This window comes from Hemitrygon akajei, chromosome 4, assembly GCF_048418815.1.
Source record: "Hemitrygon akajei chromosome 4, sHemAka1.3, whole genome shotgun sequence".
Classification (NCBI taxonomy): Eukaryota; Metazoa; Chordata; class Chondrichthyes; order Myliobatiformes; family Dasyatidae; genus Hemitrygon; species Hemitrygon akajei.
In genome coordinates, this window is record NC_133127.1 from 107,294,821 (window position 1) to 107,320,731 (window position 25,911).

Genomic DNA, 25,911 nt, shown 5'->3' on the forward strand with positions numbered 1-25,911 from the left:
TCTCCATTAACCTGGGACCTCAAATGTAGCTAAAGAGAATCCTGTGAAATGCTCAGGCAAGCTTCTGATTTGGCTTTGTCAGTACTCTGGGGTAGTTCCAAAAGGCCCTGGAAAAACACTGTTTTTCAAGACACCCATTGTTGCCTCCTCCTTAATATCAATATACCCTAGAATATCATTGATCTCTGTCATGTATAACAGTGCAAGGTACTCATTTTGATCTCACCCTCTTCCCCTCTTCCTCGGGATCTACACATTAATTACTTCCTTTGACATGAGTAATAACCACTTCCTGATTAACACTTCTACTCTTAATAAATCATCTGAGTATTTTCTTTAATCTACCCACAAAGAGCATTTTCTAGCCCCTTAATGCATCTATTTCTTTGTTCAAGTTCATTCCTGCATGCTTTATATTCTTCAAAAACCCTGTCTGATTTCAGCTTTCTAATCTTTACATGCATATGCTTCCTTTTCCTTTATGACTGACTTTACAATATGTCTTGTTACCCAAGGCTCCTGAACCTTGCCACCCTGCCATCTTATCTTTCATCCTCACAGGAATATGCTGGTCGAGTACACTAACCAACTAGTTCTATAATAGGCTCCCAAATGTCTTTATTTATCCCTAGAAAGCCACTTTCAGTCAACTTCTGCATTTTCTGATGCAAGTAGCCCAGGAACAGTTATCACCCGTCAACCATCTAGCTTTTGAACCAAAGGGGACTTCACTCACCGAATGCTGAACTGTTCCCACGACCTATGGACTCAAGGACTCTTCATGTCATGTTCTCTATATTTATTGTTTATTTATTTGTTATTATTATTGTTTTTGTTTTTTTTTATTTTTCTCTTTTTGTATTTGCTCTGTTTGTTGTTGTTTGCACATTGGTTATTTGTCCATCTTGTTATTTACCTTTTTCATTGATTCTCTTGTGCATATTTTTGTACTTACTGTGGATACCGAGAAGAAAAGAAATCTCAGGGTAGTAAATGGTGAAATATTTTGATAATAAATTTTCTTCAAAGTTTTGACCTTTGAAATTTGATGGAAGGCTGAATGGAGAGCCAGTGACATTGCATCCATTGTTGACCTGTTGTGATGATAGGCAAAGTGAAATGGGTCCAGGTCCTTGCTTATGCTGGAGCTGATTCTGTCCATGGCCAACCTCTCAGGGCACTTCCGCACAACAGATGAGAGTGTGAGGTGGGCTTGGAGATTTCCTGAACTACCTGACGGCTTCCAGTTTGTTTGGTACTCACACCTGTGTCCTCTCTTTTTACACATGTTTAAAGTATAATCCAACCACATTGCTAAAATTGTTAGTCTAATGGATGTGGTAGAATGTCTTCTGGTGCTGCTAAAGCTTCTACAACCAGAGACACTTTCTCTGCATGTCATTTTCTGGAATACTGAAAGCATCTGTGATCTTCTACGGAGTGCAGAATATGCCTTCCCCTCAGCCAAGATGTTCAGCTATTCATCACCCTCTTAATAACTTATTAACTAGAAAAGTGCCAGTAAAGACACATCATTTAACTGTCTGGTTTGTACTAACATCACCACATTGAACCAAAAGCTGGATTAGAGTTTCTCTCACAGACCCATGTCTCCCTCCCTGAAGCCTGTTTAGACACCAGATCATGCCATTGATCTCCACTGGTCATTGAAGGCCATTGCACTCAGTACTGCAGTGCACAAACCAGAGATGGTTTGTTTAGGGAGCAGTCTGTATTAATGAATAAACCGTTTCTTCCACAGATCCTTTCAGAATCAGAATTAAAAGCAACAGTCATGGTGTTAAGGGGAGAAAAAACAGTGAGGGCATCATTCAGGTTGAAATAACAGGCTCTGTGGAGAAAGTTGACTTCAGCTGTTCAAAGTAAGTGGAATTGGTTTCCTGAAGTATTTGGGAAATGACTATTTAGTTCTATTCCAAAAGTTATTTCAACAGAAGCTAACATTTCACATGGACTGAAACATGCTTGTAAATTGAAGATAAATGAATGACAGTGAGCTCAATGTGAACACAAATATCAAGACTAATACTTGCAAATGCAACACCTCAAGTGGCCATAAGTAATGTGTTGAAAGCTATGGAAGCAGGACTGACGAAGGGTCTCAGCCCAAAACGTTGACTGTACTTCTTCCTATAGATGCAGCCTTGCCTTCTGTGTTCCACTAGCGTTTTGTGTGTGTTGCTTGAATTTCAGCATCTGCAGATTTCCTTGTGTCAGCATGATCTCTTTGCATTGATATTCTATTCCCTTGAAAGAAATGGCAACATTGCAATTGCCTTCTTTACCACAGACTCAACCTGCGAATTAACCTTCTGGGAAACTTGCATGAGAATTCATATTACAACCTCACCAACATCAATATCAACTCTCTGCTCCCTTTTACTCTTTATAAAACTGAAAAAAACTCTTAATAGCCTGCTTTATATTTCATCTTTTCCCTTCTTATAACTTTTATAGTTGCTGATTGTTGGATCTTTAAAGCTTCCCAATCATCCAACTTCCCACTCACTTTTGCTACCTTATATTTCCTTTCCTTGGCTTTTATGCAGTTCTTAACTTTCCTTGCCAGCTACGGTTGCCTACCCCAGCCATTTGAGAAAATATTCTTCTGTGGAACACATCTATCTTGTTAACTGTTCACATCTATCTTGTGAACTGTTCACAGAAACGTCAGCCACCTCTGTTCTGCTGTCATCCTTGCCAGTATCCTCCACAAATCCACCTGGGCAAGCTGCTCGCTCATGCCTCCGTAATTCCCTTTATTCCACTGCAATACTGATAAATGTGACTTATGCTTCTCCCTCTCAAATTGTAGGATGAATTATGATCACTGCCTCCTGAAGGTTCCTTTACGTTAAGCTCCCTAATAAGATCTGGGTTATGACACAACACCCTGTCCAAGATAGCCTTTCCCCAAGTAGGCTCAAGGACAAGCTGCTCTAAAAAGCCATCTTGTAGGCATTCAACAAGTTGCCCCTGTTGCAATTTGACACCAACTTGTTTTTCCCAATCCCCTTGCATATTGAAATACCCCATTACAATTGTGACATTACCCTTATTATATGCCTTTTCCAGTTCCCTTTGCAATCTCAACCCTACATCTTGGCTACTATTTGCAGGCCTATATATGTTTCCCATAATGTCTTTTTTACCCTTGTAGTCTCTTCACTCACAAATATTCGACATTCTCTGATCCAATGTCATCTTTTTCTAAAGATGTAATTCCATCTCTTACCAACAGAACCACACCACTGCCTATGCCTTCCTTCCTGTCCTTTCAATACAAAGTATATCCTTTGATGTTAAGATCCCAATGATGACCTTCTTTCAGCCACAACTCAGTGAGTCCCACAACGTCATACCGACCAATCTCTAATTGCGCCACAATTTCATCCACCTTATTCCGAATGTAACACTCATTTAAATGTAGTACCTTCAGTCCTGCATTCTTTGCCCTTTTGAATTTTGCCTCTGTGGTACAATTTAGCTCTTTGCTCTGTCTGCATTTGTACCCAATCATTGGCTTGTCCTTACTTACATTCATATTACAGCCATCATCTATTTGTAAACCTGCTGGCTCATCCTCAGCTCTATCATACTGGTTCCCATCCCCCTGCCATGTTAGTTTAAACTACTCCCAACAGCTCTGGTAAACCTGCCTGCAAAAATATTGGTCCCCCTCAGATTCAAGTGCAACCCATCCCTTTTGTATAGGTCCCACCTGACACAGAAGAGGTCCCAATTATCCAGAAATCTGAATCCCTGTCCCCCGCTCCAATTCTTCAGCCACACATTTATCTGCCACCTCATTCTATTCTTATCTGCACTGTCACATAGCACAGGCAGCAATCCCAAGATTACTGCCCTTGAGGGATCTTGATCAGTTAGACAAGTGAGCAATAGATTCCAATGCTGATACTTTTTGAAGAGTCAAACCAGTTAAGGATCTATGCTATGAATGATGAGGCACTGGGGGTGGGGGGGGGGTGGGTGGGGTAAGTGTAATGAAACAGAAGGACTTAAGATACAATTGCATTGTCCATTGAAAGAAGTGCCGCAGGTAGGCAGTATAGTGAAAATGTTTAGCACGTTGGCCTTTGTCAATCTGGGTATTTAGTATAGGAGTTGGGACGTTATATTGCTGTTGTAGAATACATCGCTGAGATTGAACTCGGAGAACTGTATGCAGTTTTGGTCACCTGTTATATGAAAGATGTGGTTAACTAGAGTCAAAGTAGAAGTAAATTTATTACCAATGTTCATATATGGCACCATATACTACCTTAAGATTTATTTTCTGGCAGGCACTTACTGGAAAATAAAGAATTATAATAGAATTTATGAAAAACTATTCATAAATAAAGACTGGCAAACATCCAATGTGTAAAGGAAGAAAATATATGTAAATAACATCTGATATAAATGGTAGTACTGCGATCCCTGGAGTGGAGAATGATGTTCTCTGTCGGGCATGTCCATTGATGGGTCCTCTGATGTCTGTAGAGCCGATTCAGGATCCATGTATCCTGCTGTAGTGTGATACGAGTAAGTAGTGGGTATGGTTAAGAGTCTGGGCCTTTTGTTTGTTCATTCTCCTCTTTTGCAGCTGCTACTTGTTCTCTCTGGCATAGCAGAAATTGCTCTAATGTAGCATGGCTCCCTCTTGAACAGATTTCTACCGTCTGTATCTATTGACTGCAATATCGTCCCAGTTTTTAAACATAATGTTGAATTTCTTCTGATGGATTTTGATGTTATCTGTGAAACTTTTTTTTGCCCACCAGGGGCTCACTGAACTTCCTTCAATTGGGGATAAAGGATCTATTTTGGGAGACGTGAGTTGGGCATCAGAATGACTTGACCTATCATTGGAGTTGGTATTGCCTTATCATAGTGGAGAAGCTGTTCATGTGACTAGTGGAGTTGTGCAGAGATCCATACTGAGACCTTTGCAGCTTGTGATCTATATAAATGACCAGAATTCAATTGTAGATGGATAAGTTAGTAAGTGAACTGACAATGTAAAGATTGCTAGCCTTGTGATTAATGCAGAAGATTGCCAAAGGATAAAATAGGATACAGATCAGTTATAGAAGGTAGAGCAGTAGGTGTAGTGTATATGGATTTCAGCAAGACACTTGAAAGGTACCCCATGCAAGGCTTATTGAGAAAGTAAGGAGGTATGGGATCCAAGTAGACCTTGTTTTGTGGATCCAGAATTGGCTTGCCCACAGAAGGCAAAGAGTGGTTGTAGACGGGTCATATTCTGCATGGAGGTCAGTGACCAGTGGTGTGCCTCAGCGACCTGTTCTGGGACCCCTTCTCTTTGTGATTTTTATATATGACCTTGATGAGGAAATGGAGTGATGGATTAGTAAATTTGCTGATGACACAAAGGTTGGGGGTGTTGTGGATAGTGTGGAGGGCTGTCAGAGGTTACAGCAGGATATCAATAGGATGCAAAACTGGGTTGAGAAGTGGCAGATGGAGTTCAACCCAGATAAGTGTGAGGTGGTTCATTTTGGTAGGTCAAATATGATGGCAGAATATAGTATTAATGGTAAGACTCTTGGCGGTGCAGAGGATCAGAGGGATCTTGGGGTCGGAGTCTGTAGGACACTCAAAGCTGCTGCGTAGGATGACTGTGGTTAAGAAGGCATACGGTGCATTGGCCTTTATCAACCATGCGATTGAGTTTAAGAGCTGAGAAGTAATGTTACAGCTTTATAGGACACTGGTCAGACCCCACTTGGAGCACTGTGCTCAGTTCTGGTCACCTCACTATAGGATATGGAAACTATAGAAATGGTGCAGAGGAGATTTACAAGGATGTTGCCTAGATTGGGGAGCATGCCCTATGAGAATAGGTTGAGTGAACAAAGAACAAAGAACAATACAGCACAGTACAGGCCATTCGGCCCACAATGTTGTGCAGACCCTTAAACCCTGTCCCCCATATAACCCTCCACCTTAAATTCCTCCATATACCTGTCTAGTAGTCTCTTAAACTTCACTAGTGTATCTGCCTCCACCACTGACTCAGGCAGTGCATTCCACGCACCAACCACTCTCTGAGTGAAAAACCTTCCTCTAATATCCCCCTTGAATTTTATTCCCCTTACCTTAAAGCCATGTCCTCTTGTATTGAGCAGTGGTGCCCTGGTGAAGAGGCGTTGGCTGTCCACTCTATCTATTCCTCTTAATATCTTGTATACCTCTTTCATGTCTTTTCTCATCCTCCTTCTCCCTAAAGAGTAAAGCCCAAGCTCCCTTAATCTCTGATCATAATGCATACTCTCTAAACCAGGCAGCATCCTGGTAAATCTCCTCTATATCCTTTCCAGTGCTTCCACATCCTTCCTATAGTGAGGTGACTAGAACTGGACACAGTACTCCAAGTGTGGCCTAACCAGAGTTTGATAGAGCTGCATTATTACCTCGCGACTCTTAAACTCTATCCCTCGACTTGTGAAAGCTTTCTTAACTATCCTATCTACCTGTGAGGCAACTTTCAGGGATCTGTGAACATGTACCCCCAGATCCGTCTGCTCCTCCACACTACCAAGTATCCTGCCATTTACTTTGTACTCTGCCTTGGAGTTTGTCCTTCTAAAGTGTACCACCTCACACTTCTCCAGGTTGAACTCCATCTGCCACCTCTCAGCCCATTTCTGCATCCTATCAATGTCTCTCTGCAATCTTCGACAATCCTCAACACTATCCACAACACCACCGACCTTTGCGTTGTCTGCAAACTTGCCAACCCACCCTTCTACCCCCACATATAAAAATCACAAGAAGTAGAGGTCCCAGAACCGATCCTTGTGGGACACCACTAGTCACAACCCTCCAATCTGAATGTACTCCCTCCACCATGACCCTCTGCTTTCTGCAGGCAAGCCAATTCTGAATCCACCTGGCCAAACTTCCCTGGATCCCATGCCTTCTGACTTTCTGAATAAGCCTACTGTGTGGTACCTTGTCAAATGCCTTACTAAAATCCATGTAAATCACATCCACCGCACTACCCTCATCTATATGCCTGGCTACCTCCTCAAATGACTATATCAGGCTTGTTAGACATGATCTGCCCTTCACAAAACCATGCTGACTGTCCCTGATTAGACCATGATTCGCTGAATGCCTATAGATTCTATCTCTAAGAATCTTTTCCAACAGCTTAAGACTCACTGGTCTATAATTACCCGGACTATCTCTACTACCTTTTTTGAACAAGGGGACAACATTTGCATCCCTCCATTCCTCCAGTACCATTCCCATGGACAACGAGGACATAAAGATCCCAGCCAGAGGCTCAGCAATCTCTTCCCTCGCCTTGTGGAGCAGCCTGGGGAATATTCTGTCAGGCCCCGGGGACTTATCCGTCCTAATTATTTTAACAACTCCAACACCTTCTCTTCCTTAATATCAACATGCTCCAGAACATAAACCTCACTCATATTGTCCTCACCGTCATCAAGTTCCCTCTCATTAATGAATACCGAAGAGAAGTATTCATTGAGGACCCCGCTCACTTCCACAGCCCCCAGTCACATCTTCCCACCTTTATCTCTAATTGGTCCTATCCTGTCAACCTTTTGTTCTTCACATAACTGAAGAATGCCTTCGGGCTTTACTTTACCCTACTTGCCAAGGCCTTCTCATGCCCCCTTCTTGCTCTCCTCAGCCCCTTCTTAAGCTCCTTTCTTGTTACCCTATATTCCTCAATAGACTCATCTGATCCTTGCTTCCTAAACCTCATGTATGCTGCCTTCTTCCATCTGACTAGATTCTCCACCTCACTTGTCACCCATGGTTCCTTCACCCTACCATTCTTTATCTTCCTTACCGGCACAAATTTATCCCTAACATCCTGCAAGAGATCCTTAAACATCGACCACATGTCCATAGTATATTTCTCTGCAAAAACATCATCCCAATTCACACCTGCAAGTTTTAGCCTTATAGCCTCATAATTTGCCCTTCCCCAATTAAAAATTTTCCTGCAACAACACACACAAAATGCTGGTGGAACACAACAGGCCAAGCAGCATCTATAGGAGAAGTACTGTCGACATCTCGGCCCGAAACGTCGACAGTACTTCTCCTATAGATGCTGCCTGGCCTGCTGTGTTCCATCAGCATTTTGTGTGTGTTGTTGTTTGAATTTCCAGCATCTGCAGATTTCCTCGTGTTTGCTCTAAAAATTTTCCTGTCCTCTCTGATTCTGTCCTTTTCCATGGTAACGTTAAAGGCCATTGTCCCCCAGATGCTCACCCACTGAGCGATCTGTGACCTGACCCGGTTCGTTACCTAATACTAGATCTAGTATGGCATTCCCCCAGTCGATCTGTCAACATACTGTGACAGGAATCCGTCCTGGACACACTTGACAAACTCTGCCCCATCTAAAATATTGGAACTAATCAGGTGCCAATCAATATTAGGAACTCAGCCTTTTCTCAGAGGATGAGAGGTGACCTGATAGAGGTGTATAAAATGACGAGACGCATTGTTCTTGTGGATAGTCAGAGGTTTTTTCCCAGGGCTGAAATGGATACATAGGGTCTTTTAAGAGACTCCTGGATAGGTACATGAGCTTAAAAAATAGAGGGCTATGGGTAACCCTAGGTAGTTTCTAAATAAGTACATGTTCAGCAGGGCATCATGGGCCGAAGGGCCTGTATTGTGCTCTAGATTTACTATGTTTCTATGTTTCTACATGAGGCAAGAAATGGTAGATAGACTTTAATCCAGCTAAGTATGAGATTTTCCACTTTGGGAGATCAACTGTAAAAGGATAATGAACTGCTTATGTCAAGACCCTTATTAGTGTTGATGTATGGATTGATCATGGGGTCTAGGTCTCTAACTCCCTGAAAGTGGTCACACAAGTTGACAGGGTGGTGAAGAAGGCATATGGCATGCTTGCCTTTATTAGTTAAGGCACTGAGTTCAAGAGTCAGGAAATTAAGTTGCATGTTTATAAATCTCTAGTTAAGTTGCATCTTGAGCATTGCTTTTAATTCTGCTCATCTGCTTATTTTGGTAGGAATAATCCAAATAGGACATACATGGTAAATGGTAGGGCATTGAAGAATGCAGTAGAACAGAGTGATCTAGTTCCCTGAAGGTGGAATCTCATGTGGATAGGGTGGTGAAGAAAGCTTTTGGTATGCTGGCCTTTATAAATCAGAGCATTGAGTACAGGAGTTGGGATGTAATGTTAAAATTGTACAAGGCATTGGTAAGGCCAAATTTGGAGTATTGTGTACAGTTCTGGTCACCGAATTATAGGAAAGATGTCAACAAAATAGAGAGAGTACAGAGAAGATTTACTAGAATGTTACCTGGGTTTCAGCACCTAAGTTACAGGGAAAGGTTGAACAAGTTAGGTCTTTATTCTTTGGAGCGTAGAAGGTTGAGGGGGGACTTGATAGAGGTACTTAAAATTATGAGGGGGATAGATAGAGTTGACGTGGATAGGCTTTTTCCATTGAGAATAGGGGAGATTCAAGCAAGAGGACATGAGTTGAGACTTAGGGGGCAAAAGTTTAAGGGTAACATGAGGGGGAACTTCTTTACTCAGAGAGTGGTAGCTGTGTGGAATGAGCTTCCAGTAGAAGTGGTAGAGGCAGGTTCAGTATTGTCTTTTAAAGCAAAATTGGATAGGTATATGGACAGGAAAGGAATGGAGGGTTAAGGGCTGAGTACGGGTCAGTGGGATTAGGTGAGAGTAAGCATTTGGCATGGACTAGAAGGGCCGAGATGGCCTGTTCCTGTGCTGTAATTGTTATATGGTTATTATATCCCAATAGGGAGGATGGGAGTCTTTGGAGAGGATGAAGAAGAAAGGAGAGATAGGACGAGGGGCTTGTACTTTAAGGAGAGGTAGGGCAACCTTGATTTGTTTTCTCTCAAGTGGCAGAGGCTGAGGGTAAACCTGACAGAGGTTTATACAATAATGAGAAGCATACTGTAAGTCAGCATCTAACTCTAGACCCTGGAAGTCAACATCTTCCTCTGCAACCTCAGCCATGATTATCCTAAATACTGTTGCTCCAAAAGGCTATGTCCTTAGTCCCCTACTCTACAGTACTCAGAACTTCATTGTCAGAATCCACCCTAGCTCCATCTATAAGTTTGTAGATGAAACCACCGTAATGGCTGTGCCTCAAATAATGATAAATCAGAGTGCAGGGTGGACAGAGACAACCTATTTGCATGCTGTCATAACAAGAACCTTTCCCTTAATGTCAGTAAAGCAAAATATTTGGTCATCGACTTCAGAAGGGTGGGTGGTGCACCTGCTCTTGTCTACATTGACATTGCCAAGATTGAGAGCTCCAAGTTCCTAGGAGTGGACCTGCCCTGGTCCAATCACATAGACAACATGGCCAAGGAAGCTTACCAATGCCTCTACTTCCTCGGGAATCTAAAGCAATTTGGCATGCCTTTTTCAATCATTACTAAACGTTTGTCAATGCACCCTAGAAATCATCCTAACTGGATGCTTAACTTCTCTGCATATAACTTCAAGAAACAGCAAAGACGACAACCTATTTTAAAATTTTCACTTTTCATCTTAAATCTGTGCTATTTAGAATTGGAACCCTGGGATAAAGTCACTGACTATCTACCCTGTCTATGCCCCTCATAATCTTATGTACTTCATTCAGATTAGTTCAATATTCAATACTCCAGAGAAATCAATCCAAGATTTTCCATCTTCTTTGTATAGTTAATACTCTCCAATCCCAGTGAGCTTCATCTTCACTTTCTCTAAAGACTCCATTTCTTGGTATAATGTAGAGTACAGACTGCACATAATATTCCAACCATGGCCTAATTAAATAGCTGCTTAACTTTTACTTTCAACCAGCGAAGGCTAGCATGTAGTACACCTTCTTGGTCAGCATCCAGTTGTGATGCCATTTTTAGGGAGCCATCAGCTTGTATCCCAAAATCCATCTATAGTTTTTATAGAGTAGTTGATACCGGAGGAGATGGTGGAGTCAGATATAATTACTATGCTTAAGAGATGCTTAGAGATCTATTAAAAAGGTAAGGCATAGAAGCCCATGGACCTAGTGAGGGCAAATGAAATTAGTGTGGATGTGTTGTATAGATGTGATAGGCCACAGATTCTTTTTCTGTGCTGTACAGCACTGCAACTCCATGGCCCTGTTCCATAAATGACATAAATGTTTACTGTGACTTTGCAAATCCATGCTATTCCAGCAGTGGCTGTGCCCTTTTCTCACTGTTACCCTCATGTAGGAGGTACAGAAGCCTGAAGACACACACTCACTGATTCAGGAACAGCTTCTTCCCTGCTGCCGATTCCTAAATGGACATTGAACCCATGACCACTACCTCACTTTTTAAATATATATTTCCGTTTTTTGCATGATTCTTAATCTATTCAATATTCTGTAATTGATTGATTTATTGATTATTATTATTTTTTCCTTATTCTATATTATGTATTGCATTGAACTGCTGCTGCTAAGTTAACAAATTTCATGTCACATGCCGATGATAATAAACTGCATTCTGATTCTGATTGTATCTAGCCCTGCAATGTGTAATCACCTAGGCCATCATACTCAACTTTTCACATAGATTTATTTCAATGCATTTATTATTAATCTATTGTTGTTTATTTCTGATAACTATTTGGAAATTTGGAACACATGTGGAATATTCTGGAATGGCCTGGAAAGGCTACCAGCTTTGACAATGCAGTGATTTCAGCCTCATGGTGATCTGGTTAAGCAAGAGATGGTGTGTGTTTATCACTTTTAGTTCTGAGTCCTTAAGAATCAGAATACACATGGAAGGAAATCAAATCAGCTAATGTTACTAAGGGCTGGATAAATGGATGATGACATGTTAAAGGTGTCCACAAATAAAGATCTTTTTGGATGACATCCTTCTTATCATTTGGTCTCCCTAGATTTGACTGACCTTTACAAACCAGAAGCAAATGCAAATAATGTAGGGTTAGGTCCATGTCTTAGCTTATTAGTAAATATAATGCAATAGTCAAAACATACAGTCATAATGTCTTAAGTGTTTTGCATCATATTCTAAGAAATGTGCTTTTGCCAAATACAGTTAGAGCTATTCGACCTTTCATTTGTTTTGTTTCCTCCAAGAAAAAATGGCTCCTTTCCTGAAGGTATTGAATTGATTAAAAATCACCTCATATTCAAAGGACCTATGAGAGAAAGCTACCCTGGCAAGTATGTATGTGTAGCTTTGAATCAACAGTGGAAGTTGTCAGCACAGTGGGAGATTGAGATTACTTCGGATGAAAATCACTGTATGTATTAATAAATTAATTAAGAACATTTTATGTTGGACAGAAAAAGTGTTGGAGTACTTCTTTGAATGATCTGCTTTTATAAATCAAATTAATGCTTTATTTGTAGTAATATAGTTGGAAAAATACATGCGAATATTCACAAGTTGTAGAAATGAAGTCATTAAGGTTCTACTATAGGTGGTAAATGTGACTAACCTTCTGAGGTGTATAACTCAGAATATTCATTTAAAACATGAATCTGGTATAGTACACAACGAGTACATTTGCTGCTTCAGAGCTAGGCTCAGTCTTAATCTCTAGCGCTCTCTGTAGGCGTTTGCGGATTCTCTCTGGGATTGCACAGAATTGTTCCAGTTGCTCAGGTTTCCTGCCATACCCTGATGATGTGCAATTGGTAGGTAAATAAATGATCCTGACTGTGTAGGTGAGTGATGGAACTTTGATGCCAACCTGTTTCCAGACATAGGAGCACAAAAGTAGCTCTTCTGTCCAAATTGTACATGCTGACTAAACTGCCTGCCTAAGCTAGTTACATTTTCATGTGCTTGGCCATATCTGTTTAATATTCATATACCTGTCCAAACGTCTTTTTAACAATTTTAATTATACCTGCCTTTATTACTTACTGTAGCAACTAGCTCCATGTACCCACCAAGGTCTTGTAAAATGAGCTTGTCCCTTTAAATCTTTATTGTCTCACTTCATACCTATGCTCCACTAGGCTCCTCTAAATTGGGGGAAATCTGTGACTATTCAGCTTATCAATGAAGATCATGATTTTAATCTTATCCTCCTATGTTCCAGGAAAAATGGCACCAGCCAATCTAACCACTCCTTACAACTCAAGCTCTCTGGTCCTGGTAGCATCCTTGTGGATCATCCCAGTACACTTTCCAGATTAATGACACAAAACTGTACACATCCTCCAACCAGTCTTGGACAGCTGCCACATCATGTCACAGCTCATGCTTAATGCCAGAGCCAATGAAGACAAGTCTGTCAAATGCCTTCTTTATCCCCTTATATTTCCACTTTCAGGGAACTACGTACTTGTACCTTCCTTGTTCTACAAATCTCCGCCATTTACTGTGTAAGACCTGTCCTGTTCACCGCCACAAAATGCAGCACTTCACATTTATCAGAATTAGATTCTAGCTGAAAATCTTTAGTCCACCTCCACAGTTGATCTGGATCCTGTTGTAACCCTGGATAACTCTTAGATAGATAGATAGATAGATACTTTATTCATCCCCATGGGGAAATTCAACATTTTTTCCAATGTCCCATACACTTATTGTAGCAAAACTAATTACATACAATAATTAACTCAGTAAAAATATGATATGCATCTAAAATCACCCTCTCAAAAAGCATTAATAATAGCTTTTAAAAAGTTCTTAAGTAGTTTACTTAAATAATCTTTTCACTGTCCACAACACCACCAATTATGATGGCATCCACAGACTTGCTAAACATCCGCTACATTTTCATCCAGATCATTACTATAGATGACAAACAATAGGGTCCAGCACCAATCCTGTGCCCCACCACTGGTCTCAGGCCTTCAGTCTGATAAAAACCTCCTCTACAACCCTTTGACTCCCTGCACAAAGTCAGTTTTGTACCAGGTTGGGTATTGTCCCTGGATCCTAATGTGTTCTCACCTTCCTGCCAAGTACAGGTATACAATGCAGGACCTTGTCAAGTACTATATCAAACTCTGATGCCCTGCTCCCATCAATCTTCTTGGTTACTTCTTCAAAAAATTGAATTAAATTCATGATATATGATTTTCCAAGCAGTAAGTCATGACAATTAACCCTAACCTGTCCTTGTCTTTCCAAAGGCAGCTAGATCCTGTATCTCAGATCCCCTCCAATGACTTCCTCGCTGTGATAGAAGGCTCAGCAGCCTATAGTTCACTGTCAGGTTCTTGCACCCTTCTTAAATACAGGCTTAACATTCGCCACTCTCCAGTCTAATGGCACCCCACTCATGACTAAATGATGAACCAAAAATCTCTGCCAAGCACTTCTTTCTTTTTTTCCCAACAATGTGCCAAGCTGCACGTGGTCTGGCTCTGAGGATTTATCCTCCTTTCTCTTCTCTAAGACCAACAATATCTTCTCTTTTGTAACGTGGATCTTTTTAAAGGCATAATGTTTCTAGGCTTTATGCTCCTGGACTTCTGACATATCCATATTTTAAAGAAAATGGAACTTGCTGGACTACTATGATTGATTGAACCCTCAACTGCATCTCCTCAACTTCCCACACTTGTGTGCTCACCCTGTCAGCATGATGTAGGGACAGAGTTGTCTTCCTCCTTACTCTTCACCCCACCAAACTCTGAATCCAGCTCAACATTCTTTGATCTATCTGCCAGCTAAAATGTGATTCCACAACCAGCCACACCTTTCCCTCCCCACCTATTTTGTTTTCTGCAGGGACCACTCTACCTCTGCCATTGCTATCTGGGACTCCTGACTGCACACCATTTTAATTTCTGCCCTTATGTTTCCACATTGATCTGTCCATCCTCCACTGCCAGGGTAAAGGTAAATGCAAGTTAAAGGAATAACACCTCAGATTCTACAACCTGACAGCTTGAGCACTGAATTCTCCGCTGTTCCTTTTCCCTTCCTCCCTATCTAACCCAGTTATACACACACACACACACACACACACACACACACACACACACACACACACACACACACACACACACACACACACACACACACACACACACACACACACACACACACACACACACACACACACACACACACACACACACTTCTTTGCCCTCCTCCAACTATTCCACCTGCCTGCCCATCACCCAAACAGTCCTCACACTGGGTCCCTCACTGACTGTTCCCATCTGCCCATCCCAATCCCCTTCTTTGTTTCCATCTTCCACCTTCCTTTCCTATCAGATTCCATCACCTCTACCTGCCATCTGCCAATCTCTATTGCTACTTCTATTCTACCCTCATACATCAGTATATCACCTCTCCTCACCTGGATCACGCATTGCATGTGGCTCTTCCTCCACTCCTTCCCCCTCACCTCTTTATACTGACTCTCTCCCCTCTGCTCTTCATTCAGACCAAAAACAACCCAAAACATTAACAGCATATTTTCTCAGATGATGCCTGAACATCTGAGCTCCTCCAGCACTTGTTTTTATGTTTCAAAACATAACTGTTTTCTTCCCTGAATTCCCTTGTGAACCAGGATTCCCTAATCTTTCCAACCATGATCTTCACTCAAACAGAACTGTCATTGAATTATCCCTATCTCACTTTTGAAAGCCTTCAACTTGCCAGAAATCACTTTACTTGTTAACAGCCTCTTACAGTCAATATGACAGTCACCTCGTCTGGTTCCATAATAAATCACCTCATTAGTTTGAATGCACTTTAACTCTTTTCCTGATTATCCTCTTGCCTTTAAGGTGCTTACAAATTAATCCTCATAATGATTCAGCAAAGTGAGTTCAGGGAGTTAGGTGCTTAGTTAGATGCTAAGGTGCTAACCCTGGCAGAACCTCCAGGGTTGTGATCTCAGGATTTCTAGCCATGCCACGTGCTAGTGAAGTCAGAAATAGAAAGAACACACAGTTTAAAGAGTTGGTGTAAGAGGGAAGGCATCAGAATTTTGGATCATTGGGCTCTCTCCCAGGAATCAAAAGGTTGAGCATGGTGCGACTAATGCCCTGAGATGTGTCTATTTCAATGCCAGAAGTATTGTAGGAAAGGTGGATGAGTTCAGGGTGTGGATCAACACATGGAATTATGACATTAGTGAGACTTGGTTGCAGGGCTCGCAGCTCAATATACCAGGGTTATGATGATTTAAACACAACAGGAGAGATTAAAGGAAGAGGGGTGGCGTTACTAGTCAAGAAAATGTCATGGCAGTGCTCAGTCGGGACAGACTGGAGAACTCAACTAGTGAAGTGTTATGGGTGGAAATGAGGAATAAGAGAGGTAAGACCTCTTTAATGGGGCCATAAAATGAGTTTGTCAAATGTGTTCAGGAAAGTTCCTTTAATCAATACATAGATGTCCTAACAAGAGAGTATGTGATACTGGATCTGCTATTAGGGAATGAGACAGGACAGGTGACAGAACTTTATCTAGGAGATCACTTTGTATCCAGTGACCATAAAACCTTTAGTTTCTAAGTAAATATGGATAAAAGATCGGTCTGTTCTATGGGTTGAGATTCTAAATTGGAGAAAGGCCAATTTTGATGGTATCAGAAAGGGTCTGTCAAGTGTGGATTGGGACAGGCTGTTTTCTGACAAAGGTGTACTTGGTAAGAGGGAGGCAATCAAAAGTGAAATTTTGAGAGTACAAAGCTTGTATGTACCCATCAGAATAAAAGGTAAAGATAACATCTGGGGAATCTTGATTTTCAAGAGATTTTGAGGCCCTGGTTAAGAAAAAAAAAAGGAAGGAAATAAATCAGGAGGACTAAAAGAAGGCACAAGGTTGCTCTAGCAAACAGGGTGAATGGGAATCCTAAGGGATTCTACAGAAATGTTAAGAACAAATGGATTGCAAGAGACAAAATTGGTCCTCTGGAAGATCAGAATGCTAATCCATGCATGGAGCTGGCACGGATCTGGGAGATCTTAAATGAACTTTTTGCATCTGTATTTACCCAGAGGAGGGTCACAGAGTCTATTGAAGTGAGGTAAAGCAGCAACAACTTCATGGACACCATACTGATTACAAAGGAGGAGGCATTTGCTGTTAGGCAAATTAGGGTAGATAAATCCCCAGGGCCTGACAAGGTGTTCCCTCGGACCTAGTGGGAGGCGAATGCAGAAATTGCCAGTGCCCTAGCAAATTATGCCTGTAATTACCACAACTGGAAAAACCGCCTTCCTCAATGTCAACAAGACATTGACTTCAAGAGAACTCATATTACTCACACCCCTCTTCACACCAGTAGCACAGCAGTGGAAACTGCCAGCAGTTTCAAACTCCAGGGAGTGCACATGTCGCACAGCCTCTCATTGTCCCAGAACACATCCTGTACAACTGGGAAAGCTCACCAACATCTTTACTTTCCAAAGAAGCTGAAGAGAGCTGGACTGTAGACATCTATATTCATGTCCTTCTACAGATGCGCAGTAGAGAGCACACTGATATGGTATGGAAACTGCACTGCAGTGGGCAGGGAGACTCTACAACAGGTGGTCAAAACTGCCCGATGCATTGGCCTACCTTCCATCAAGGATATATATACAGAAATATGCGGGAAACAGGCCAATAACACTATGAAGGATCTGACCCACCCTCTTTTGTCCCACTCCTATCAGGGAGGAGGTTATGTAGCATCCACATCAGGACCACCAGACTCAAAAACAGTTACTTTCCCCAAGCAGTAAGGCTGATCAACACCTGCACCCACCACCACCTCTTTATTAGTTCCTGTTACTAGATGACGATGATGACATTGACTCAGGCCTAAGAGGCTAATGTTGGGCAGTCTCATGCCTTGCAAGGCACAGAATGAAAGACTGTGGTGCGCCAAACATTTTCCTTTATTTTACAGCTCAACACTCAACTCCGCACAGATGGAAAGCATACTTGGGATTCAAACCCGGGAACCTCCGTTCCGGAGTCTGGGGCTGATGTCACTGTGCCACTAGCTAGTTACTAGAGAAACAATTATTTCATCTTCCTTTACACTTATGTACCAGAAATTACATGTTAGAAACTTGCATCTTGAATCTTCCCATTACCTATCCTTCCATGTCGCCTCTCTACAGGCTGCATCTACCTTTGCACTAACTGCCCCATCCTCTGACCCATTACTCATGTTTCCTTCCCTTTGTCAAACTAGTTTAAACACATCCTGATAGCTCTAAGACATCTGCCTGCAAGGATATTGGTCTCCCTCAAGTTCAAGTGTAACCTGACAATTTTATTTAGATCTAAACTTCCACAGAATAGATCCCAATGATCTACAAATCTTAAACTTTGCTTCTTGCATCAAATCTTCCACCACATGTTCTTCTGTCAAAGCATCCTACTCTTACCCTCATTGGTGCATGGCACAGGCAATAATTCAGAGATTGTTATCCTTGAGGTCCAATTTTCAGCTTCCTACCTAACTCCCTATATTCTCCATTCAGGACCTCATCCCCTTTCATAGCTATGTTATTGGTACCAGTATGTACCACTACTTCTTTCTGCTCACTCTCCTCAAGACCTGAGATATCCCGAACCCTGGCACCTGGGAAGCAACATATCAATCGAGAGCCTCTGTCATGTCCACAAATTCTCCTGTCTTTTCCCCTAGTTATTGAATTCCTTATCATCACACTCTCCTTTTTTAACCCCCTTCTCTTCTGAGCCACAAAGCCACACTCACTGCCACAGACCTGATTATTGTGTCGTTCCCCCCCCCCCACCAAAATGGTATACTTGTTATTGATGGGAAATGCCACAGGGGTACACTGAACTAACTGCTTATATCTTTCCTCTTTCCTGACAGTCAGCCGGTTACTTGTGTCCTGAATTTTTGGTATAACTACCTCCCCGTATCTCCTGTCAAACAACTACTCAACCTGCTGAATGATCTGGAGTTCATCTAACTCTAGTTCCAGCTCCAGTTCCTTAACACAGTCTGTAAGAAGCTGCAGCTGGATGCACTTCTTGCAGGTGTAGTTGTCAAGGATACTGGTGGTCTCCCTGTCTTCCCACATCCCTTGACGCACATTCAATTGGCCTGAGTGGCATTGCTAATGCTCTAACTGTGAAATAAGAATAAAACATACCAGAAACTTGCCTAAGTCTACGCCTCTCCTCAACAAACCTCTTGAGGTAAAGCCTCAATCTCTCTTCTCTAACAGGCCAGACAGATTCTATGAGAAAAAGTACAGTTGATGTTTCAGTCGAAAACCTTTCAGCAGGACTGGAGAAACAAAAGCTGAGGACTAGAAGCTGCCTGGCCTGCTAAGTTCCTCCAACATTTTATGTGTGTTGCTTGAATTTCCCAGCATCTGCAGATCTTCTCTCTAATCCTGGCCACTTCACTTAAACCTAAGTTCTTGTGAAGTGCGATCTGGTTGCACCTTTTTCCTTAATATATTAATAAAATGTATTGGGATTTTGCTTAATCTGTCTGCCAGTGAGATTCATATGGCTAATGTGCTCTCCTAATTTGATTTGTAATCACTCCCCACCACATGTTTATATCCCTCATAAGATCTCCCCTTTTCGCAGCATTCTGCATCTGCAAAAGCTCCCTTTGTCAGTTCCTGGATATCCCTTGACATTCAGGGCTCCCTGTCCTCGCCTTCCTTACCTTTCACCTGAGCTCATCAGTATTTCACTTGTATAAGTTTCCTGAAAGGTTTCCACTTGTTGAATATGGATTCACCTGCTCCCAGAACACTTCAGCCAGGATGTTTTATGATATTGAAATCGATCTTGTCAGAATTCAGCATTTCTAAACCAACCCAATCCCTTTCCATAACTATTTTGATATTTACAGACAAGTCATGACTGTCCTAACGATGCTCACCCAAGGCAACTTTAACTACTTGCTTGGCTTCATTAGCTATGGTTAGGTTCTTATCTGGTACAACTGGCCATAAAAGCTTTCCCAAATACACTTTAAAATTCTGATCATTCCAGGTCTTTTACATAAAACCAATCCCAGTTAATATTAGAGAAGCTGAAATCCCCTACTGCCATAATCCATTTGCTCTTGTGTTCTTGTAATTATCCTATCATCTTCTCCTGGTTCTCCAATTGACTGTTTAAAACTCTGCAGTAAAGTGATTGTTCTTTTTTTATTTCAAAGTTAAACCATATATCCTTATTAGAACACCTTCCAGCTCATGCATAAATGCATTAAAACTGCAATGTCTCCTTTTTCACTTCCTCCCCATATACACCTGAAGCTTTTCTATCTTGAAATATTGCCAATTTTGTGTCTCTTTCAATCACTTCTCTGTCATTGCAATAACAATATTCCCATGTGTTGATCAATACTCTAAATTCATCTTCCTTCAGTATGCCTTTTTTATTTGATCTGACAAAGAGGTCTTATTGTACAAGAATTAGCAATTAATCACAGTAAGTAAATGTTCACAATTTTATTGATTATGATTTATCTTTTCAGGGATTCCTACAAGACCCATATTGATAGCATCGTGTGTGCTCTTCACAGGAGTTGTTTCTTTTTTCTGTATTCTGAGGTGGTAAGTACGAAAATCAGTGTACTTCAAATAGATAACAACCCAGTCACGTTGTCAAAAATCTTTTCTTTCAAAATATCCAAGAATAGTCTGCAAGCTCTAACTTGCCATCCTGTGCACTTCCCTTAAACACCCCAGCCTGCAAGTTCAATTGTGCTAGGATGTGAGTGATGGATAAAGCAGTCATTAGTATGCAAAATCTCTGTTCTGTCCCAAACACATGACTAGTTGGGTTGTGATAGTTAGCAGCAAGCTTCTGCAGTATTCTGGGGTAAAGTTACTGAATGGCATTATGGACTTACCTTTGAGTGCTGTACTAAACATCCATCCTAATGAGAAGTAGAGTTCAACACAAGGACTCCACACAGCTTGCTTTACTGGAATTGTCTATAAATGTTGTTGCAGTCCAGAGAGCAAGTGGTTACATTTTACAGGCTTAATCAAGTATTAATTGTGAATTTTGTGAATTTTGCATTGAGTTTGTAGAACGGTGAAGTATCATTAATTTCTGTACTACATAGTAAAAACTTTCCATGGTTCAGAAACATCTTTGTTCTAATAATTTTGCTTTCTATGCAAAATTGGGTATCAATAACAAGAAGTACTGTAATTAGCAAAAATGCCTTTGTGGAATCTATTGTCAGTTTTCTAGTTAATTCCTGGTCCTGTTCACCCAATATTTCATCTTTTAAGTTACAACCCTATCAAGCAGGCTGAAGTTCTTTAGCCTAGAGGTTTGCATCAAGATGCTTACATTGTGTGCATATTGTTTTTTTCATTTTCACCTCCAAAATTGGTTTGGACATTCATGGGCATTTCAGCAAATCTGTACCATGTTGTGTGATAAGGTGTGGTTCAAGAGCTAGATGGAAAGCTGCAATATAGTGCTGACGGTCCGCAATAACCTGTTTCTCTATGCATCCCTTATGCTCATCCTGGAAGCCAGTCAGTAAGGAAGACTGCAGTGATGTTTTACTCCATAAATTGAATAGATTAAACATTATCTAATGTGTTTGATGAAATACATCTTATTTCTTCAATTGAACTATCAAAAATATATATGCTCCTTGCTATTTGGCTTCTAGCCAATTTGGTGTCATTTAGTACCAAGAAGTCATTCAATTTTTACCCTAGTTCTTGCTCCTAACCCATTAGACCAATGTTCATTTTGAGGGAATTATGCTTGAAAAGTACACTACTATCCTCATCCTTATTAATATAGCTGAGTGTTATGTGTGTCATTCCTCTAAAATCTTCAGCCATTTGTTCTGAAACACTATCCTTTTATTCCTGGTTTATACAAGCTGGTTCATAGAAAATCCATAAATGTTTGCAATGAAGTAACTATTTAAGAAATACTTGTCTTCTTTCCTGACCCTTTGAAAAGCAAGGATAAACAGTTGACAAATTTACAATTTTTACCGCTTGCTTTGGCAATGCACTGGGAACGCTGGCCATTGGTTTGGATAACAAGAAAGGGAGTACTCCTAATGTCCATTAACATAAATGGACACCTTGTGACGACCCACTCCCCAGCGCACTCGAACCGGCTCACAAAACGGCGCACACCAGCATTGAGGCAGGTCCCAAAGAGGGCGCCAAGCCTACTTCACCACCAAGGGGAAAAGCCCACGCGCGGGACGGGACTGTGAATACGTGCCCCCTACAGTACTCCCGGCCGGGGAGGGCGGGATCAGGAAGGCTTTAAAGCGAGGCCACGAAGTTTGAATAAACCTCTTTTGTAACTGCAGCTCATCGACTCCGTGTCGTTTATTGCAGCACTGCGTGTAGCACACCGCTACAATTGGTGACCCCGACGGCCCAAACAATATTTGGACCGGAGATGAACGACACCGCATCTGTTCATGCAGTTTTGTTAAAACTGCCAAGCTTCTGGATGCTGCGACCTCACCTATGGTTCCAGCAAGCGGAAGCCCAATTCCACATTCGGCAGATAACCTCGGATGCCACATTTTACTACTACGTGGTGAGCTCCCTCGACCAGGAGACAGCCACCCAGGTTGAGGAGTTCATACAATCGCCCCCAGCGGACGGCAAATACACAGAATTCAAAGCCTTGCTCATAAGGACTTTCGGACTCTCACGGTGCAAGCGAGCTGCCCGCTTACTGCACCTGGATGGTTTGGGGGACTGGCCACCGTCAGCTTTCATGAATGAGATGCTGTCCCTGGCCGGAGGTCACAAGCCCTGCCTCATGCTTGAGCAGGCGTTCCTAGAGCAGCTGCCCGAGGACATACGCCTGCTGCTGTCTGATGTGGATTTCAGCGACCCCCGGAAGGTGGCGGCCCAGCCGGACGTGCTGTGGAAAGCCAAGAAGGAGAGTGGGGCATCCGTCACACAGATCACCAGGTCACGCTCCCAGCAGCAAACCAGACCAGGCCCGGCCGCAGAGCCCACTAACCCCAGAGGCAGGGGTGAAGAGACCAACGAACAATGGTGCTTCTACCACCAGCGGTGGGGCACAGAAGCCTGCCACTGTAGTCCGCCCTGCAAGTTCCCAGGAAACGCCAGGGCCAGCCGCTGCTGATGGCTATGGCGGCTGGCCATCGGGATAGCCTCCTGTATGTGTGGGACAAGCAGTCGGGACGCTACTTTTTGGTCGACACCGAAGCTGAGATCAGCGTCTTACCTCCGACGAGTTACGACACCCGCAACAGAGAACCAGGTCCCACCCAGAGGGCCGCGAATGGCAGCACAGTAAGGACCTACGGCACCCGTACGGTGCGGCTACAGTTTGGCTCCAGCCGGTTCACGTGGGACTTCACACTGGCCGCCGTAGCCCAACTGCTTCTGGGAGCGGATTGTTTGCGAGCTCACAGCCTACTGGTCAACCCGCCCAGGAAGAGACTGGTCCACGCCGAGACCTTTCAAACGTTCTCCCTGGGTGAAGCCCAGTGGCCGGCCCCACACCTAGACTCCATCACGCTGTCTGACAACGACTTCACCAGAGTCCTGGCGGATTTCCCATCGGTTCTGGCACCGCAGTTCACAGCAGCCATGCCCAGACACGGCGTACAGCACCATATCCCGACCCAGGGACCACCCCTCCACGCCCGTGCTCGAAGGCTCCCCCCAGACAAGCTCCGACTGGCGAAGGAGGAGTTCAAGAGGATGGAGGAATTGGGGATCATACGGCGATCTGACAGCCCATGGGCCTCCCCCCTGCACATGGTGCCCAAAGCAACAGGGGGCCGAAGACCGTGCGGCAACTACTACAGGCTGAACGAGGCTACAACACCAGACCGCTACCCTGTGCCGCACATTCAGGACTTTGCAGCAAACCTGCACGGTGCACGGATCTTCTCCAAGATAGACCTCGTCCGGGGATACCATCAAATCCCGATGCATCTGGACGACGTCCCCAAAACGGCACTCATCACCCTTTTTGGCCTTTTCAAGTTCCTCTGCATGCCGTTCGGCCTAAAGAATGCCGCACAGACGTTTCAGTGGTTAATGGACACGGTGGGACGTGACCTGGACTTCACTTTCATCTATTTGGATGACATCCTCATAGCCAGCAGCAGTCATCAGGAGCATCTGTCCCACCGCCGTCAACTCTACGCCCGACTGAGTGAATACGGCCTGACAATCAACCCGGCCAAATGCCAGTTCGGGCTCGACACCATCGACTTCCTGGGCCACAGGATTACTAAAGACAGGGCAACCCTCTGCCCCCCCAAGGTAGACGCGGTCCACCATTTCCCCCGACCCAACACAATCAAAGGCCTTCAGGAATTTGTGGGTATGGTGAATTTCTACCACCGCTTCCTCCCTTCAGCTGCCCGAATCAAACAATCATGTTCGCCCTGATGTCGGGTAAGGGCAAGGACATTACCTGGGACGAGGAGTCTGCCACCACTTTCATTAAAACCAAAGAAGCCTTGACAAACGACACGATGCTAGTGCACCCCAGAACGGACGTCCCTACCGCCCTCTCAGTGGAAGCATCCAACACGGCAGTCGGTGGACTCATCGAGGGTCACTGGCAACCCCTGCCATCTTTCAGCAAACACCTACGACCACCCGAGCTCAGATACAGTGCTTTCGACCAGGAACTGTTGGCGCTATACCTGGCAATCCGGCATTTCAGGTACTTCTTGGAAGGTAGGCCTTTCACCGCGTTCACGGACCACAAACCGCTTACCTTTGCGTTCACGAAAGCATCCGACCCCTGGTTGTCCCGCCAGCAGCGACATCTGTCCTACATCTCCGAATACACGACGGATGTCTGGCATGTCTCGGGAAAGGACAATGTTGTGGCGGACGCCCTCTCCCGCCCTAACATCCAAGCCCTGTCCCAGGGGGTAGACTATGAATCACTGGCAGAGGCGCAGCAGGCAGACGAGGAGATCCCTAGTTACAGGACTGCAGTCTCCGGTTTGCAGCTCCAGGACCTCCCCGTAGGCCCAGGTGAGAAGACCCTACTCTGTGACGTCACCACTGGCCAACCCCGCCCCGTCGTTCCGGTAGTGGTGCGTTTTCAACTCCATTCACAACTTAGCGCACCCCTCCATCAGGACAACCATCCGGATGGTAGCCAACAGGTTCGTGTGGCACGGACTCCGCAAGCAGGTCAGTGAATGGGCCAGAATGTGCATGCACTGCCAAACAGCCAAGGTGCAGCGGCACACCAAAGCTCTGCCACAGCAGTTCCACCCCGCCCGCCGGCGTTTCGACCACATTCATGTGGATATCATGGGCCCCCTGCCAGTGTTGCTAGGAGCGCGGCACCTCCTGACTATTGTGGACCAGTTCACAAGATGGCCAGAGGTGGTCCTGCTCACCGACACCACCTCCAAATCTTGCGCCCAGGCACTAATTGCCACCTGAGTATCTCGCTTTGGTGTACCGGCCCACATTACCTCCAACAGAGGTGCCCAGTTCACCTCCAGCCTGTGGTCAGCTATGGCCAGCCTTTTGGGGACACAGCTGCACCACACAACTGCCTACCACCCACAGTTGAACGGACTAGTGGAGCGTTTCCGCCATCACCTGAAGTCGGCTCTCATGGCCCGCCTCAAAGGGCCTAACTGGGTGGACGAGCTCCCCTGGGTCCTGCCCGGAATCTGCACGGCACCCAAAGAACATCTGCACACCTCGTCACCCGAGTTGGTGTACAGTGCACCCCTGGTCGTCCCAGGAGAGTTCATACCAGCCCCAAGGGGGCAAGAGGAAGAACCCGCAGCAGTCCTGGACAGACTACACGAGAGGCTCGGTAACCTGGCCCCCATACCCACTTCGCAGCATGGGCAGAACCCAAATACCTGCAAAACTGTAAGTTTGTTTTTGTACAAGGGGCCGTTTACGG

At 43.6% G+C, this 25,911-nt stretch overlaps 1 protein-coding gene across 1 annotated transcript in view; it reads left to right on the top strand.

Moving 5' to 3' along the window:
• Positions 1-25,911, top strand: part of LOC140725947 (nectin-1-like) — an 86,085-nt gene that overhangs the window by 30,052 nt on the left and 30,122 nt on the right. The window contains exons 4-6 of the mRNA XM_073041869.1: positions 1,763-1,883; positions 12,183-12,349; positions 20,507-20,585. Of these exons, the coding sequence (XP_072897970.1) occupies positions 1,763-1,883; positions 12,183-12,349; positions 20,507-20,585 (367 nt within the window). The remainder of the gene's footprint in view (positions 1-1,762; positions 1,884-12,182; positions 12,350-20,506; positions 20,586-25,911) is intronic.